The 19,940-nt window shown below is 41.0% G+C and overlaps 1 protein-coding gene across 1 annotated transcript in view; it reads right to left on the reverse strand.

Moving 5' to 3' along the window:
- Nucleotides 1-3,052: 3,052 nt before the first annotated feature.
- Nucleotides 3,053-19,940, reverse strand: part of PPARA (peroxisome proliferator activated receptor alpha) — a 30,164-nt gene continuing 13,276 nt past the window's right edge. Inside the window, 2 exon segments of the mRNA XM_077825485.1 lie at nucleotides 3,053-5,092; nucleotides 10,799-11,246. Coding sequence (XP_077681611.1) covers nucleotides 4,845-5,092; nucleotides 10,799-11,246 — 696 coding nt within the window. The 3' untranslated portion in view covers nucleotides 3,053-4,844.

Here is a 19,940-nt window from a genome sequence, read left to right on the forward strand (position 1 = left end):
ATGATGTACCAAACAGGCCAGCAAGTCTGTAATAGTGTTCTCTTTTAAGACAGATCACTTTTTCTTGTATAGAATTGATTTAAAAAGAACAACACAACTAAAGCTTGAATGATTTGACTCCTTTGTGCATGATGAAAGTTACTCAGGAATCTGTTTACAGTTAGTTCAAACTGTAAACTTTCACAAAAGCAGCCATCTTGAAAATCAAATTTGTTAGCGTCTACTGTGATAATCTGTTGAGGTAGCTGAGCTATATCTGTGAAAAATGTAATGCTAAAATAAAGTTCTGTATACTAATACTAAATTTACAGTTGAGACTATTGTTCTGTGACTTGTATTCTAGGAAGGCAGTATAGGTATCTCTGTAGTGCACTCAGTAGAATCTCCCAGAATTTTAGGATCTGTTAACATCTTGTTCAAGTTTGTGTAACCCCTAGACAAATACTTTTTGTACATATATTTTAAATGCTAATTGTAGCTCTTTAAAACTCTTATCAAAATTCAAATAGTTATGGAAACTATCCAAACATTAGTTGGTCTTGAAATGCGACTGCTGTTTTTTCCTATTTAAAAACTTGTAGATGTTTGATGAATGAATTTCTAGATCAGGAACTTTGCTGATAAACGAAGAGGCTCTGGATGTGTGCCATTGCTACTGTTGTAATCAGGTTCACACCAAGTGTGCTGTTCAGACGGTTACACACATGTGGGTGCTGCATACATCAAGAATACTGAGAGAGATGCCAACTACAGCTGAAGAGACCACCAGCAGGGATAGCACTATTGGTGTTAAGTGTGAAAATACATGTTGTGATAGCATGCATGTTGATGTACTCAGACACTCGTAGTCATAGCATATACACGTGGAGGTGGGACAGCGTACTGCCTCACCTGGGGAGATGTGGTGGGTACCAAATGTAACTAAACAAGAGCATTATCAAGGTTAATAGGTTCTGCTCCACCTTTGTACTTGGTATCAGACAAAGTGGCACCAGGAAGACCTAGCGTTTATGAAAGATTGAAGGAAAATGAGATTGTTTCATTCAGCAGATGAGGTGGGAATGGACAAAACAAAAAAAGTCTCCTTAACCACCAGGCAGCAAGGAATTAACTGTTAAGGCTCATAACAGAGCAGGTATTCATAATGGCTGATGGTCAAAGACTTAATTATGGGGACTACTATTAGTCAAACAACTAAAACTGAGTCAGCTGCATCACACCCCCTTACAGGACAAACATTCTGAGGGTTTGAGTTTTGAGGAACAAATGCTTTCATCTAAGCTTTATAAACAGTAGTAACTCCATATGCATATCATCTACCTGCCGAGGCAATTCTAGCATTGCATTGAAGTCTGTCTCTCTCTGAAAAGTACTGTCCTTGCTCAACCATCCAGGCAACAAAACATCACATTTTATCCCAAATGGCAAAACCAAAAATTCATCATTCACTGTAATAGTTATTCATTCTGGGACAAACCCTACCTCCCTCTCAACGGAAGCACAGCAACTTAGTCAGTGGAATCACTGTGATTCTTCTGTACCGTGTGCATTCTGGACAGCACTGAACTTGACTCCACACTGGCTTCCTCCAAAGCAGTGCAGACTAGTGGCTGGTGGTAGTAATGGTGAGGTATGGGCAAGGGTATAGCCAGTCTGACAATGATTATGTGGCTCCACCAGTCTAATCACCTACATGGAGAAAAGTAAGTGTAATAGGTGCTGCTCAATAGGGTAAAAATGTTGCCCTCCCTGACTCCCATGGACCTTTCCCTGAGCAACGTTTGTTTATTTAAGATCTGTGCAGAGGTCCAGAATTTGGACCTATATGAAAGTTGGAAACAAACAGGGGAGAGTGTACAGGAAATGAAATGAACCCAGAACAAGTCTGAAATAAATTTCCAGAAGGACAGATAACAATAATAGGAAGCTGAAGTATTTTAACAGATCCAGAGCATTCAGGTCCATATTTAACTTGAGAACTCAAATACTGGCAACTCTTACGACTTCATTACGACTGGCAACTCTTACGACTCATTCATATGAGTCTTGCAATATTTGATTTTATTTAATCACTTCTTTCTTGAAGATGGGGCTTTATGTGAGAATCTCAGCCTTCACTTAAGTTCCTAGCCCTCATTCTTGGGAGTAAAGTTTGAAATTGTGACCTAAAAGCCCCTAAAGCTCAGAAACTAAAAGACCACCCTCGCCCCCCAGAATCCAAGATATTATATATCTTATAGTTTTTAAGCCAACCTCATAATTTTTTGGCATCTGACTCATGATTTTTGAACTTTTGCAACTGGCAATGGGCATTTTTAGTAGCAGAAAGTACCACTGCTGAAATCCTCTCATTTTTCTGAAGAGACACCATGTACTGCCATAATACATAAAAGGAGATCATTTCTCAATTTACTAATTTTTTGATGAAACATGAAAATCTATTCGCTAATTGAATAGATAAGGCAGATGTACTATATCCATACTTTTGACTGTGGAAAGAAAAAATGGTGGATGGGAAAGGTAGTATGCATGTCATCATTTTGTGTGCATGCATTCTTTACTTTTTCCCTCCCCCAGACACATACTCCAGTTTGAGCTGTGTGTGCCTGAGAGGTTACATAAGCACAGAAACTGCAATAGATTCCAAACACACTGATGGAAGTATAGATAATTTGTTTTTAACACTTGTAATGTGTAAGTTGAAAAACATCACTCTAATCATCTTACAATATGTAAGGCTCAAATGACCAAAAGCCTAACTGTACCAACAAGTCTCTAGCAGAAACAAGTTCAATAATAAAAACAGAGATCACGGTTCTGTGTTCTGGGATTCATCAAACCTTACATCCAAGTTGATTCTGTTAGTGAAGGGTTATGATTCTGAAGCCTTGAAATCATGCTGCAATAAAGCAGACATGAAAACTGACCCTTTTCTGCCACAGAAATTATTACTATGAAAGTATTACTAAAATTGGCTATCAAGATCATTGTTTTAACACCCAATAAAAAAAGATCAATAGAGAAACTGTCAGGGTAAAAAGAAAAAGAAAGGTAAGAGCAGAAAGAGACCGTCTTTAATAAATATTTTAAATGTTACTCCCAAAAGAAACTCATGGCTAGCAGTTGTTTTCATTCTTTATACAGTAGTCTGCAAAGTGGCAGGATGAAGTTTCATGTCTATTATGTTTCAATGATTTTCAGATTAAATGTGCTCAGTTTACTGTACCATGATTGTTCTAACTGCCAGTCCCGCAGACAACATGGACATAAACTAAAGCTGTGTTATTCTGGTTTACATCACCAGTAAGTAGCACACCGTGGCTCAGATTCTGCCCTCAATTACATGAAACTATTTTCTCCAAGCTGTGCCCCCTTCCTTTACAACTGTGCAATCAGTGTCTACAAATTCTGCTTTCTGTACATGTTGCCTCCAGTGGGGTAGAGTAAAAGGAGGGCAGAATATAGTGCATTTAGAATTTAGTTAATAGTTCTGTTGACAATGTGTAAGGAGGAACAGAAGGCAGTTCACTAAGGTTTGAGGGGCTAATATAAGCAAAGAATGTAAAATAATATTTTTTCAGAACAGTAAATATGTAACACTTTGAATACATATTGGTTGAAGATCTGTTAAGAATAAAAGTGCCATGTTTGTACAATCATTTTTCAGAGTAGACCACCACCTGAAGCTATTGTATTCTGACAATCTGGAATTCAGCTTCCTTGGGGCAAGAATCAGACTTCTGGGAGACTCCCCAAGTCCTGCTAATTCAAAATGGCATTTTAAAGTAAAAATTTCATCTTAAGCTATTAAGACTTCTCCAAGATACACACAATATACTCCACCCAAAAGGGACTTTCCCCTAGTTTCATTAGAACACTTTTGAAAAAGCATTCCCCCACTGTAAAGTATAATTCACTAACAAGCATCTTGCTAAGATATCTTTTCCATAGTTTATAGAGTAGTACAGTTTAAGGCCAGAAAGGACCACTAGATCAACTAGTCTGACCTCCTGTATATCAGAGGATACCAGCATCACCCAGGACCCACACACTGATACTTTGGTTGGTCTAATTTTGGTCATTGGATATTACATCCCATGGGATACTAGAAGGGATCAAGGTGCACCTAAGTGCCTCAGGCTCCCGCAATGGCAGGAAAGCAATTATGTGAGTTACACCATGATAATCCTTTAACTTTTTAAAAAAAGACTCTTTTCAAAAGGCTAATCCTAAATTTACTTTAGTAGTACTATTTCTCCCATAATTCAGACAGCAACAAAGTAAGTATCTTTCAAATAAATATACCTGTGCATGTATAGTTATACCCAGCCACTTGATACATCTAGCCTGACTCTTGTTTGAGAAAAAAATTGAAAGTGCTAGTTGGTTCTCAATAATGAACATGAAAGTATTTAAACCAAGAGTACATAATCTCTAGAAGATAGTGCATGTATCTTGAACAAATTTTGCCCTATTTGGTAAATTAATGCTCAACGACTAGCCCAATACAGAATATAATTTTGATCAATCAAGGTCTGTTTGTTAGTTAACAGATTCAGATTTGTTAAACATCTACTTGTTCAGTACATATACATTCTTGCTAACCCTCAAATTTCAAATTAACCAAAGCTTCTTATGAGCAAATTCATGAGCACTATGTAATTTCTCTAAAGTACTTAAAGAACCCACGACAAAAGAAGCATGACATTCCAGTTACCTACAATTTAGATTTTTTATGTTCTTGAATTAAGCACAGCCGATAACTGTACAAAGTAATTTTTCTCCAATCTATTATTAATATTGCTCTTGGCTTTAAATACTGTGGAAAAAATTACAAAAAAGCCTTAATACATATCGCTGTAGATTTCTTGTAATAAAGGATGCAAGAGTGCATCAGATTCAGTCTTTTTGATTATCTGAACAAGTTGAGCATGCTCTGTGACAAGCTGTCGGAGGTCCGCCATTTTCTGGAGGAGTTTTGGGAAGAGGAAGATGTCATCAGGATGGTTGTTTTGCAAGTGAAGTTTTAGTACATGCACAATGCCCTCCTGCATCTTTTCAATGTATTCTACATTTACAAGACCAGGGCGATCTGTTCTCAAAACAAACAAAAGAATACACGTCATATAATCTTACCATTGTTCATATTTTATCTGCATGTAAGGCCTGCTCCAGGGGCCCACTGAAGACAATGAGATTATTCCAATCGACACCAGTGATTTTGGATCAGACCCAAAGTAAAATCTTGTCATCAGTGAACTTCTGAAATACAACTGAATAGCTATGGAATACTCTGTCAGGAGTACTGGTACAGACTAACTTTATTAAATAAAATAAAATAAATAAATAGGTCCTCATGACTTTTGCCAATGTTATTTCAAGATGGACTGAAGAGAGAATTCTCTACGTGACTCACAAACCCTCTGCTATAGTACAGTGGATATGTCTAGCCTGGATATCTGATTTTATGTTCTCTATATGAAGGTTGTGGGGTCTCCAATCCCAATCAGAAGGATAAATATGATTAAGCATTTGGGTGTTTTTAGTAAACTCTTTGGAACAGGGAAGATATTTTACTATGTTACTACAGTGCCAAACACAATGAGTCACCAATCTGGATTGGTACTTGATAGATATTACCATCATGCAATTAATCATAGAGGAGGCTGGCAACACCATTTATTATTATTAAGATTATGAGACACTTCTCATTATCAGATCATGTTTTCAGTTGCTTGTAACTTTGACAAATATGTGGGCTGAAATTTTCCATGCCAGGTGTGTGCCTCGGGCTAGAACTTCAGCTGTTTCCAAGTATGAGGCTGGGAAAAACATATATGTTGTCCATGCTAAAAAAAAAAACAAAAACTCTTTTATTTGGAAAGATATAGCACACCTGTACTTTGGAACAGGGATTTCAAATTTGGCAAATGAAAGGGAGGCCTTTGTTTTAGGATGTGGGAGAAGGGGAGATGGATCTGACGACGAGCATTGGTACACAGGGACTACTGGGACTGTCTGGGCAAACAGACTTGGACAAGGTGCCTCGGAGCGGGAGGATGACAATGAAATTGGACAAGGAGCCTGGGTAGGGAAATTTGAACTAGGAGCATCAACTGGAGGCTGTGGTGGGGGAAAGAGACAGATTAGATGAAGAGCTGGTAGAAGTGTGGGGGGGAGACGGGAACTGGGTATGGATGTTGAAGTTCACTGGGACTGGGGTGGTGAGTCCAGAAGGGCAAGACTACCACTTGCTTGGCAACGATACGCCTCAAGAGTGAAGATGACTGGCTAGGACAGGACAGGAATGGGACAAGGAGTCAGGGATGGGTGTAAGCATTATGATTAGGCTTGGAAAGATCAGATTTATCAGGAAATTTGGATTTCACCATACACACACGAAACAAAAAGTGTTTCCATTGATAATAATCCAGGCATGCATAGAGTAAGAAAAATGCTGCCTGAGAACTTAAGAGTTTGATTTAAGGATATTTATTTTGTATATTTTGACATGTGATGTTGACAATTTGTGTTTTAACTAGACCTGTCAATTAATAGCAGTTAACTCACTCAATTAACTAAAAAAATTAACTGATTAAAAAAATTGCAATTAATTGCACTGTTAAACACTAGAATACCAATTGAAATTTATTAAATATTTTTGGATGTTTTTCTACATTTTCAAATATATTGATTTCTATTACAACACAGAATACAAAGTGTACAGTGCTCACTTTATATTATTTTTTATTACAAATATTTGCACTGTAAAAATGATAAACAAAATAGTATTTTTCAATTCACCTCATACAAATACTGTAGTGCAATCTCTTCATTGTGAAAGTGTAACTTACAAATGTCGATTTTTTTTGGTTACATAACTGCACTCAAAAACAAAACAGTGTAAAATTTTAGAGCCTACAAGTCCACTCAGTCCCACTTCTTGTTCAGCCAATCGCTAAGACAAACAAGTTTGTTTACATTTACGGGAGATACTGCTGACTGCTTCTGACTTACGTCACCAGAAAGTGAGAACAGGTCTTTGTATGATACTTTTGTAGCCAGCATTGCAATGTATTTACATGCCAGATATGTTAAACATTCATATGTCCCTTCAGCCACCATTCCAGAGGACATACTTCCATGCTGACGATGCTCGTTTAAAAAAAAAATGCGTTAATTAAATTTGGGACTGAACTCCTTGGGGTAGAATTGTATGTCTCCTGTTCTGTTTTACCCTCATTCTGCCATATATTTAATGTTATAGCAGTCTCGGATGATGACCCAACATACGTTCGTGTTAAGAATACTTTCACGGCAGATTTGACAAAATGCAAAGAAGGTACCAATGTTAGATTTCTAAGTATAGATACAGCACTCGACCCAAGGTTTAAGAATCTGAAGTCCCTTCCAAAATCCGAGAGGGCTGAGGTGTGGAGATTGCTTTCAGATGTCTTAAAAGTGCAACCCTCCGAGGAGGAAACTACAGAACCCGAACCTCCAAAAGAGAAAATCAACCTTCTGCTGGTGGCATCTGACTCAGATGATAAAAATGAACATGCGTCGGTCCGCTCTGCTTTGGATTGTTATCGAGCAGAACCTGTCATCAGCATGGACGCATGTCCCCTGGAATGGTGGTTGAAGCATGAAGGGACATATGAATCTTTAGTGCATCTGGCACATAAATATCTTGTGATGCCGGCTACAATAGTGCCATGTGAACGCCTGTTCTCACTTTTGAGTGACATTGTAAACAAGATGCGGGCAGCATTATCTCCTGCAAATCGTTTGTCTGAGCGACTGGCTGAAATAGGACTGAGTGGACTTGTAGGTTCTAAAGTTTTACACTGTTTTATTTTTAAATGCAGTTATTTTTTGTACATATTTCTACATTTGTAAGTTCAACTTTCATTAGAAAGAAATTGCACTACAGTATTTGTATTAGGTGAATTGAAATATACTATTTCTTTTGCTTTTTACAATTCAAATATTTGTAATAAAAAATATCAAGTGAGCACTGTACACTTTGTATTTTGTGTTGTAATTGAAATTAATATATTTGAAAATGTAAGGAACATCCAAAATATTTAAGTAAATGGTATTCTCTTATTGTTTAACAGTGCGATTAATCGTGATTTTTTTAATTGCGTGATTAATCGTGATTAATTTTTTTAATCACTTGACAGCCCTTGTTTTAACCATTATAAATCTGTAACTTTTTGACTCTACGTCTACTGTCATTAAATAATTATTGCCTGCTCCTGCAGTCTCCCACAACTATGAAAATTGAAAGTGATAAAATAGAAAAAAATACATCAATATTATCCATTGAAATTATATATAAAAATAGAATTCTGCCAATCCTAATTACGATATAGTCTTTACTTACATGATCACATCTCCCTCCCCTCACTCTCCTCCCCCCAGGACTCCCTCATTCAGTGCATTGGGTGGCTGGTGCTCACTTAATGAGCAGCTATTTAATATTTTGTTTTCTCCTTTTTGTTCTGTGTGTGGCACCAGGCTTTATTTACTGCCCACTATGCATACCCTGCCCTGAAGATAGAATTATTAATTTCTTCATGAACTTTTCTGTGGCACTCATCACCATAGTATCCGAGTATCTCACAGTCATTAATACATTTATTTTCACAACACCCTGTGAGATATGGGGATATTATTATCCACATTTTACAGATGAGGACTGAGGCACACAGAGATTACAGTCAAAAGTATCCACTAATTTTGGGTGCCCAAATTTCAGACACCTAGGCCCTGATTGTTCAGTGTAGCTAGAATTATAGAGTGTTTATTATATTCACAGCACAGCTTCCTTTTACTTCAATTGCAACTGTAAGTGCTCAGTTCTTCTGCAAATCAGACCCCAGGGTCTCAGGTCAGGCACCCAGAACATGAGGCGCACACACAATTAGTGACCACCTTCTATCTCATTCACTACACACCTTCAAACTTCTGTAACAAATAAAGCAGGGCTCCTGCTCTCCTTTGCTACACAGCCCTGCTGCATCTCCAAAGCACTATCCTGTGCACTGAATGAGGCAGGGCTCCTGTGAAAAAAAATACCCATGTGATCATGTATTAAAAACTGGATCATATTAATATGCAGAAGAGGGCTGAAATAGAGTTGCACAGGCATGGACAATTCCAGCATTTTCTAACTTTTGAGTGCTTGAGTTTACAACCTTAAATAATGTTCTTTTAACAGTTTGTGTGCAGTAAAAAATAATATTCACAAGGTATACTGGGCCTTTTGTCTTATAGTAAATCATGATGGGGGGGTGATGTTTGTGGATTGTACTTAGAGGGTATCAGGTCATAAGCTGCGGTACCTTGATGACAGTAAGAAGTTGGGATGTTGGGGCAGAGGTTTTTGGTCTGCACATGAAATAAAAGATGGAAGATATAGGTTGGGCAGGTGGATTATATGTAGTGAAGGAATTGGTGCAGTATGTTAAGTATGGGACAGTACAGTGGGATATATGCCTCATTTTGTGAATACTGGGAGAAGAGGTGAAAGGCTGTCCTGTTAATATGGGTGGATAAGGATCCAGAGCTGCAAGGGTAGAGTCTGGAGCACCTTGACTGTGTATTTCCAAATGTTTGTGAGGAGTTTTAAAGTGAAACCTTAACTCTGTTTTTTTCCATTCTGTTTATTTTAAATTACATTCTTTTAAGCCCCCCAAGTTATTAAATTTAGAGTGTAAACAATGTTGGGCAGTGGTTTGTTTGAGGTCGTCTGTCAATCATCTAGAACAGTGGTTCTCAATCTTTCTAGATACAGTACCCCTTTCAGGAGCATGATGTGTCTTGCATACCCCAAGTTTCACCTCACTTAAAAACTACTTACAAAATCAGGCAAAATATACAAAAAAGTGTCACAGCACACTATTACTTGAAAAATTGTTTACTTTCTCATTTTTATCATATAATTATAAAATAAATCAACAGGAATATAAATATTGTACTTACAACATTTCAGTGTACTGTATGTAGAGCACTATAAACAAGTAATTATCTGTATAAAATTTTAGTTTGTACTGGCTTTGCTAGTGCTTTCTATATAGCCTGTTGTAAAACTAAGCAAATATCTATATGAGTTGATGTACTCCCTTGAAGACCTCTGCGTACCCCTGGTTGAGAACCACTGATCTAGCACAACTTTAAGCACTATAACATAGAAAGTATTTATAATCTTAACTCAAATTTAAGAATGCTATTTTCTGGAAATAAACATTAAAATTAAGGTCACAATCCTGCAATATGAAATGCCTGGGCAGAATGCTGTAGCTGCGCAAAACCCTTTGATTTCAATGTGGGTCCACTCACATGTACCAAAGAGCAACATCAAAGCCATAATTTTATTGGCCTCTAAGGATGAGATTAAAAGAAACAGGAATATCTAACTCCACTATCAGCCCCATATTGTATTTCCCCACCTTTTTCAGAGTTTAGAAATATTTCTTCATGCCCAACCCTATTCCTCAAGGAAGGGATACTCTTCACATCCCACTTTTAAAACTAGAAAGCCCCAAGGCACCAATCCAACAACGTGTTGTAAATGGGCAGACCCCTGTGCAATACATTGCAGGATTAAGGCCTTAATGAGTATTTATCTTATACCAAACATAATTTAACATGAGACAAACATTGTTAGTGACAGAACTGAATTGTCATAATTCCATAAATTACAACGAAATATACTTTTCCATTTTTAATTACTAAACGATGGGAGTGAAATCATAAATATTACTTCAAAGAACAGATATTTATCTCTTACCTCCACAGCAAATGATAGCAGCCACAAAAAGCGAAATGTCACTATCATCCAGCTCCAGTGCATTGAATTTCATTGCAAAATCAAACTTCGGCTCCATAATATCACAAAATGGTTTTCTTAGGCTTTTCAGGAACTCCCGAGTTATAAAGCCGTTTCCATAGGCTACTAGCATCCCATCTTTGTTCATTACAGAAGCTAGCATGGCAAAAATGGCTTCATAAACTCCATATTTTAACAGAGTCACTTGATCATTCAAATCAAGATTTGAGAAGCCAGGGATAGATTTGGCAAATTCAGTAAGTTCTGTTACAGTCTCTACAGATGTACACTGGCAACAATGGAAGATTCGAACTTCTGCTTCCTTGTTCTGGATTCCATTGGCTACCAGTTTTGCCACGAGAGTCTTCTCTGCCATACACAGTGTTTCCATGTCATGTATAACAAATGGCTACAGAGAAAGGTACCAATTAATCCATTTACAAAATAAATATTTTGAGGACTATTTAATTCCCCACACTGATCAGTCTTCAGCCATTAAAAGGATAAGGACCAGATTACTACTTCTTATTTGGCACTTATGCAGATGGCATCCTGTGATGATTTGAGAAATCTATCTATACAGCTTACGAATTCTGGTTGCAATGGTCAAGTTGTTCTTATGAAAAACACTATCATGGAATGTCTCTATGTCAATGTGTATCCGCCACTGCTGATGAACCTATCAGCACAACTCTCCCAGGCCTGGTCTAAATTTAAAACTTAGGATGACATAGCTATGGCACTCAGGGGTGTGAAAAATCCACACTGTTGAGTGCCATAGTTATACCAACCTAACCTTTGATGTAGATGCAGCTGGGTTGAAGGAATCCCTCTGTTGCTCTAGCTACCATTGCTCTGGGAATGGAATTCCTAGAGTGATGGAAAAATGCCTTCTGTCAGTGTAGCCTGCCACACTATAGCTATACCACTATAGCACAGCCATGGCCCCAGGCTAGAAACAATGGAAAGCAGTTAACATTAATGACTGTGCTCTGACTGGTCAATACGTATACTAAGGAGGTTGGCTGGAGCTGGGACAAGTCACTTCCTCCAGCTCATCTATAAGGCGTAAAGGGCTTGGAGAATGTAAAATTACCAGCAGCAGGACACAAGAACCAGGGACTACTGGTGGGACATATGAACTTGAGGGACTTACAGAGCCATCTAGAAAGCTTTGGGCTAGAGACGGGGGGATAAGTTTGGGCATGCTTTCATAGTGGGAGCAAGGGGGTTTAGCTATGTGAACAACCAAGGTTAGAGAAAGCAAGCTCTATAAATCAGAAGTCAAGCCATGAGCTGCAGCAGGAGGATCTTGGACATCCCTAGGGTATCCAAATCCCAGTTCAAAGAATTCTCTGTAGTGATGAGAAAAAGTGTTGCAGGGAAATGTGTGGAGGATGTATTATTTTAATATAGACCTGTGTATATCTTAAGTGGTTAAGTAAAGAGCAGTGGCAGTTTAGAATTCTTCACAAAGTCAGTCCACATGTGTGTTATGTGTTGCACCTCTCAAGCGCTCTTAAAAAGAGTTAACCTGTGAACCTAAAACGCCCACATGGCTACAGTTCCTTGGAGACTGTGTTAAAGTTATGAAAAGTTTGAGGGTAAGTAGTGGTCCGCCAGGGGCTGGCCAGTTGGACTACAAGGTCTGTTGTCAGGAGGAGGTGCTAGACAAAGGGTCTGTACTACAAGAGTGTGTCTGGGACCCCCAGATAAGGGCAGTGCATGATCTCTATTCAGGCTCTGATGGCTTAAAGCACATGGAATCTAGTTGCTGCTCCTCACAGCAGTCTGGTGAACAGTCAAGAGGGGGCATTTGACTAGATCTGTGACACATCCCATTCACCTCAGTGGGATATTAGCTATGTAAGCGCTAAGGACTGTGGAATTTGACTGTGAGGAATTCATTCAGTCATTTAAACATAGGTTGACACTTCACATACTTACGCAGTCCGCTTACAACTATCAGTGGAATTGGACTTTTGTATTGTTCTTGTAGTTCACTATTGAATTATTTATTTTAAGTTATATCTGTGCAACTGATCTTCTGCAGGAGCTCTAGCCATTATTCTTATTTAAGAAGGTTAGTGTTGGATTGTTATTACTGATAATGATTTTCAGGACACTAGAACAGTGTCTCACAAAGTAATAAAAATATTCAGCACTTAGCAAGAACTTTCTCCATGAATGAGGATGCTCTAAGTAAAGAAATCTGTATAGTGCAAACTGAGGAGATGATTCCTTCAAAAATTAATTAAAAGCCACAATTTCTTAAAAGAGTGATCAGAGTTCAGGAAAATGATAACCAGACTATAAAGCCTCAAAATATTTTTGAAGAGCAAGAATTAGAAAAAAGGGCTAGCCATTAAAAAAAACTAGGTTTATGAAATGAATGAAGTTGACACCAGTTATAAATCTGGTTCCTTAAGTTAATCAAAGTATTTCCCATCTAAGGTAAGTAAACCATAGGGTGAAGTCCTTATTCAGTTCTCCTTCAGGCAAAACTCTCCTTGTAGTCAGTGAGTTTTGCTGGAGTAAGGACTTCAAGATTTAACAGAGTGAAAAGGTTAATCTCTATTTAGATAACTAATATATTTCTTAGGAGTCAGTGATATTTCACTGGTACTTGTCCATCTTTGATCTGCTTATGGTAGCTACATTCTGCACCATTTCAGTACTTCTAAATATTATTAACATAACTTCATGGGGGGCAAACAAAACATCCAAGTTTCTAAACCATTTAAAAGGTTTAACCTATTTTTTAAATACGGTGGGTCATTAAAGTTTAACACCTTTTCAGTATAAAATGCTGTTCTTTCAAGGTGGGGGGCGGGGGGAGAAGTTTATTGCCAAATCCATCTTGGGACCCTAAGTTAATATTGCTACCTTGTCTCTAGGTAAAAGAGCTTGTAATTTCTGAAAATGAACTACAGTTGTGCCAAGAAGAAATGGTTACCCTGTGCAGTAACTCTAGTTCTTCGAGATGTTTGTCCTTATGTGTGCTCCACTTCAGGTTCGCTAGTGTTCCCTGCGCTTTGGACTGGAAATTTCTGTGTTCGTCAGTCTTGTGCCCAGTGCAGTTGTTACATAGCACTGCATGGGCAAACTGCCCTCTGTGCCTTCTCTACTGCAGAGCCCCATCGCTGAGAACTCTGAAGCAGAGGGGACGGAGGGCAGGTAGTGGAGCACCCATAGGGGAACACATCTTGAAGAACCACAATTACTGCACAGGGAGAGTAACCATTCCTCCTTCTTCAAGTAGCCTCCCCACGGGTGCTCTACGTGACTATGGAGCAGTGCCATCTAAGGTGGAAGAGGCTTCGGAGCTGAGTCCAATACGGTGGAAAATACAGTCGAGCTGAACACAGTATCAGAGGTGGAGTCGTGAGTTATTGTGTAGTGTTGGGAGAATGTACAGATGGATGCCCTAATAGTGGCTCTACAGATGTTGATGATTGGTAGGTTTTAGAAGACGACCATGGAAGTGGCAACAGAGCTTGTAGAATGAGCGTGAAAGTGAAGGTGGCTGAATGTTACAAGACTGGTAACGAGTTAATGCAGTCTGATATCCACTTGGAAAGTCTCTGGTTAGAGACTGCTGACCCTTTTGATCTGTCTGCTATCCAGATGAATAACTTGTTGATCTTTCTGAAGGGCTTTGTTCTGTCTAGACAAAATCCAGGGTATGCAGCAGTGTGTCCTGGGAATTCAGATGCGATTTGGGGTAGAAGACAAGCAAATGAATGGGCTGATAGAGACGGAACTCAAAAGAGAGCTTAGGTAAGAATGTGAAGTGGGGCCGCAGTGTGACCTTGTCCTTAAAACACTGTGAAGGGGGAATATGCCATTCGGGCCTCTATTTCTCCAACCCATTGCACTATCAGGGATGCCATCTTCATTGCAAATGGAGCAGTGAGCAGGTAGCCAGAGGTTTAAAGGGCAGTCTTGTGAGGCATTTGAGGACCAGACTGAGGTCCGATACTGGGGTAGGGAACTGGACCGGAAGATAAAAGTTTCTCTTCCCATCCCTCCAAGGAATCTTGCTGTGGTCGGGTGGGTAAAGACGAAATAGCCCTCTGATGGGTGGTGAAAAGCCATGATGGCTGACAGGGAGACTCTTATGGAGCTCATCAATAGACCCGTGGTTTTCAGAGCTAGGGTGTAGTCTAGTATATCCAGAAGCGATGTAGTCATTGGTGAAAGCTGCTCGTGGTCAGACCAACTGGCAAGCCACATCCATTTTTCAGAATACATGTAGTAAGTAGATTGTTTCCTACTGTGTAATATCACTCTTTTTATGTCCTCTGAGCAGGCTGCCTCTAATCGCATGAGCCACCAACAGCTATGCTTTGAGACCAAGCATCGTGACATTGGGATGAAAAAAATCTTCCTGCACTCTTACGAGACGAGATGGGGAGTGATGCAGAGAGTGATCAGAGGGCAAACAGATAGCTGTATCAGGTAAGAAAACCATGTTTGCCTGGGCCAAGTTGGACCTATTAGAATTACTCTGGCTCTGTTTTGAGCATAACTTTGGCTATTAGGAGAGTTGGCAGGAGTGCATACAGTAGGGTTGACATCCACTGAGGGTGAAAAGTGTCCCCTATGGATTGGTGACCCAATCTGCCCCTTGAGCAGAAGTGGCAAACAAGTCTATCTGGGGGGTACCGCACTGACAGAATCTGTGGTGTAATATGTTGGAGTCTATTCCCCACTTGTCTTGGAAGAAGTGTCTGCTGAGTGAGTCTGCAGTCACATTCTGAATGCCAACGTGATAGTGAGCTTGTTTCATATGCACCAGTTCCAGAGTCTGATGTCTTGGTGCAAAAGGAAGAGGATCTTGCTCCTCCTTTCAGCAGCCAATTGTCCTGGTAAGAGAATACTTTCCTGCATAACTACCATCAACATGACCTTCAAAAAGACCCTTGAGGCGGATGATAAGCCAAAGGGGAGCAATCAGTATTGATAGTGGTCCTGGCCAACAATAAAATGGATAAACCATTTGTGGGATGGGTGGATAGTGATGTGGAAATATGAATCTTGAAAGTAGAGGGCTGAGAACCAATTCCTTGCTCTAATGGAATTATCACTGTAAGCATCACTATTTTGAACTTCTGTGCCTTAACATAGGTGTTGAGTAGTTTCAGGTCTAGGATGGGTCTCCAACCTCCACTCTTTTTTGGTACCAGGAAATACTTTAATAAAGTCCCTTCCCTCTGTGCTATATGGAAACTGGTTCTATAGCCCCCATATATAAGAGTGTGTCTATATCTTGAAGCATGCTGTCGTGAGAAGGGTCCCTGAAGAGGGATGGGGAGCATGGTTCATTGGTGAAAGTGAGGCAAAGTGGGTTGTGGAGACCCACTTGTCTGTAGTGATAGACTCCCTGGCTCTACTTAAGTGGCGAAGGCAGTCGCAGAAGGGAGAAAGGCTGGTGAACCAGTGAAGCTGAAGAGGATGAGAATGGTAGTTCCTTGTAAGCTGTGCAACAGGCTATAAAGGGCCACGCAGGCAGGGAGAGGAGCCCCTCCCCAGCCCAAGCCCGCCAGAGCTGCCAGGGAGAGGAGCCTGACCCCAGCTAAGCCCAGCCCAGCCAGAGCTGCCATGGACTGGGAGAGGAGCCTCTGACCCGGCACCGAGCTGCTGCGGCGAGAGAGGGTTTGGGGGAGTCCTCTCTCCCTGCCGCGGCCCCGGGGCAGCCTGCACCCCAAACCCCTCATCCCCAGCCCCAAACCCAGAGCCCATGCTGCCTCATACCCCAACCCTCTGCCTTAGCCCCAAGCCCCCTCCCACACTCCAAACCTCACCACCATCACCTCCATATTGGTGCACGTAACAAAATTCATTCCACACATGGACGTAAAAAATTTGAGGAAACACTGGTTCAGAGCCTTAATCACCACGTCAAAATTGCTGCTTGGTGTGTGAGGAAGGAGGCTGAGAAGTGGACGGTTTCCTTCTTTGAAACCTATGCCTTCTGTGGTGTGGCTCATACGTCCTCTAGGACAGTGGTCTCCAAACTTTTTGGCTCACGCACCCCAGGGTGAATACCGGAAGACCTGTCGCAGACGCGCCGCAGAGAGAAGAAGAACGGAAGACTTACCACAGGTGGGCCGCCGGAGGGGACGTGCAGAGCTGCCGCCGAAGAAAAAATATGGCGGAGTGCTGTCCGGGGGCACTCCTGCTGCTGCGCACACCCTGGGATCATCTCGTGCACCCCTGGGGGTGTGCGCACCCCAGTTTGGAGACCACTGCTCTCAGAGGGAAGGAATTGGACGGGGCAGAATCTCTGGACCATCTGAGATTTGCTGAGTTCTCTCTTGTATGTAGGAGTATAAATGCCAAAAGAATGCAAAGTCACTCTAGAATCCCTCAGTGGTTGCAGAGACTTGTCTGTGCTATCTGAAAACAGCTTACAGCTCCTCAACTGTATTCTGAATCTCCTTTGGGAAACCGGACAGCTGGAGCCAAAAGGCTTTTCTCATCACCACCACTGTAGTGACTGAATGGGAAGCAGTATCAGAAGCATTAAGGGAGCCTTGCAAGGTTGTCCTAGCAAGTAGTAGGCCATCCACAACAATTGCCTGGAATTGTTCCCTGTGTTCTTCCAGTAGATGATCGACAAATGAAGTTAGCTTGATATAATTGACATGGTACTTTGCTATCAAAGCCTGATAACTGGCAATTCTAAATTGAAAAGAAGCTGAAGAGTAAGACTTTCTCCCTAGTAGGTCCAAGCGCTTATGGTCTTTGTCATGAGGCGTGGATTTAGGGTGGTGCTGCCCACCACATTCATTCACCGCATCCACCACCAAGGAGTTAGGTGAGGGATGGGAAATAAAATCTGAGTCCTTTGCTGAGACATAATAGTTCTTGTCCGTTCTTTTGCAGGTAGGCAGAATAGAAGCTGGAGCCAGATCTAAAAGAGCTGTCTAAAAGAGCCTCATTTACAGGTAAAGCTATGCATGCCAAAGAGGGTGAGCGAAGGATATATCAAGCACCTTATGATGAGGCTCTGTAACCTCCTTGAGGGGAATCTGCAAAGAGTCTGCAACTCTCTTGCTCAGATCCTGACAATGTTTTAAATCACCCACCAGGGATGGAGGAGGAGGCATAACTGCTTCATCTGTAGATGAAGAGGAAATGTTCCTGTAAGAGAAACCTCTTCACTGGCTTCCTGCTCCTCAAAAGAATCCTCTTGAGGGTCAGGTCTCCTGGAGGGAGCAGGTCATGCAGGATGCCTGTCTCTATGGTGGGTGGTACTGGACGATCTGGAAAATTCTTGGCAATAAGCCAAGGAGGCAATATGGCCAAGGAGGAGCTGCATAAGGCATACTAGGAGGCACCCAAGGGTGCTCATAACAGTGAGGTGTTGGTGGTAATCATGGGTTGCAAGTAGCTGCAGCTTCAGCAGAAGCCTCTGGGAAGGGCCCTCTGAAGGACTGAGGAGACCACCTCTGGACTGATGCTTGTGAGACCAAGGCAAGATCCTCCTCAGAATCCTCTTCCTCAGGTTCACTCAGGAATGGTGGAGCTCCTGGAGAGATCTGAGGTGAAATCATTTCAGGTGATCTTGATGTTCTTGGTACTGACAGCAAATCAGAGCTGAAGAGCCGAGTCAGGAGTCTCAGTTATAGCCAGGTCCTGGGGAAAAACAGAACTCTTGCAGCAACATGAGGAATATCAATACCAAGGCTCATGATGTCAGTCATGGCCGAGGACCCTGATGATACCACAGTCTTCAGGTGCTCAGAGGGAAGCACAGTGGTTGACAGAGCCGAAGATCTCATGTGCCCCAAGGAAGGCATTGTCGGAACCTCAGTGGACTTCTTCCATACTGAGGAAGAGCTCTTCTTGCTGCCTCGATCTGATAATGGTACCAAGGGTCTCTCTGGCCCCGTGATCTAACTGTACCCTGGGTACCTTAGGAACTGAGAGCCAGGTACCTGAATGGGGTGCTGGAGTAGCTAAGTGAACCAATAACCTTGACCTTTTAGAGGTAAAATCTCTATGTGGCGAACACTTTTTCTTTTGAGGACTTGAGAGAGGAGTCCTGTATCTTCCTCTTGGGTGCCCTGGAACTGTGGGACTCCAAGGCAGCAGACTTGCTTGGCGACTGACATATGGGGGGCTCCCTTGGCCTGGGTTGGAGGTCAGACATAGAGAGCTCTCCATCACGAGGAAGCGAAGCTTTAGTTCTGTTTTTTCTGGCTCTTGATTTAAAGGCCAGACAAAAATTGCACTTTTGAGCAATAGATACAGAGGGAATGTCTGAGGCTGCCTGGGATTGCCTCCTGGCACGACAAACATAGCTTGAAGCCAGGAGAACTGGGCATCACCTCCCAGTCAGAAAAAAAATGTCAGATCTAAAGTCTATATAAATAGTACATAGAAAAAATATTAAAAAAAAAGAAAAAGAAAAAAGCTATAATAGTAGTATATACTAACTATGGAACAATTAACACTAACACTACAACAATCACCAAGAGAGAAAAATAGAGTTGAGGAAATCTATATAGGACAACTGCTAAAACTCCGTCTCAGCCCAAGGTAGTTGAGGGTGGCTTGCCCACGTTGTGCTATATAACAGCAGCAGGGGGGATGAGACTGACAAACGCATGTGCAGGCTGAGCAGACTCTGCTATGAGAAATCTCAGGTCAAAGGCACAGCGGACCTAGAGTGGAGCACCTGTAGGAACGTTACTTGAAGAAGAATCAGAATTTATTGAAATTAACTGCTAAAGTACTGTTCAGCAACAAGTAAGCTGGATTCCCATCACCACCAACTGAACCTGAAGGACCCATGTTTAAAAAAAATAAAACCCTGTCAAATAAAAAATATTAAAAGGCATATTCTCCAAGTGTTAGCAGGTATGAATGAACTCTCCTCTGACATCTAGCAATGAGCTGAGGGAAGAGAGTTCAGGAACAGAATGTGTTTGCATAGATATGCCTACTTGCCTAGGTGCGTAGCATAGGGTGACCGGATAGAAAGTGTGAAAAATCAGGAGAGGGGATGGGGGGGTAAATAGGCACCTACGTAAGAAAAAGCCCCAAATATTGGGACTGTCCCTATAAAATCAGGACATCTGGTCACCTTAGC

This window comes from Eretmochelys imbricata, chromosome 1 (genome assembly GCF_965152235.1).
Source record: "Eretmochelys imbricata isolate rEreImb1 chromosome 1, rEreImb1.hap1, whole genome shotgun sequence".
In the NCBI taxonomy this organism is placed as follows: Eukaryota; Metazoa; Chordata; order Testudines; family Cheloniidae; genus Eretmochelys; species Eretmochelys imbricata.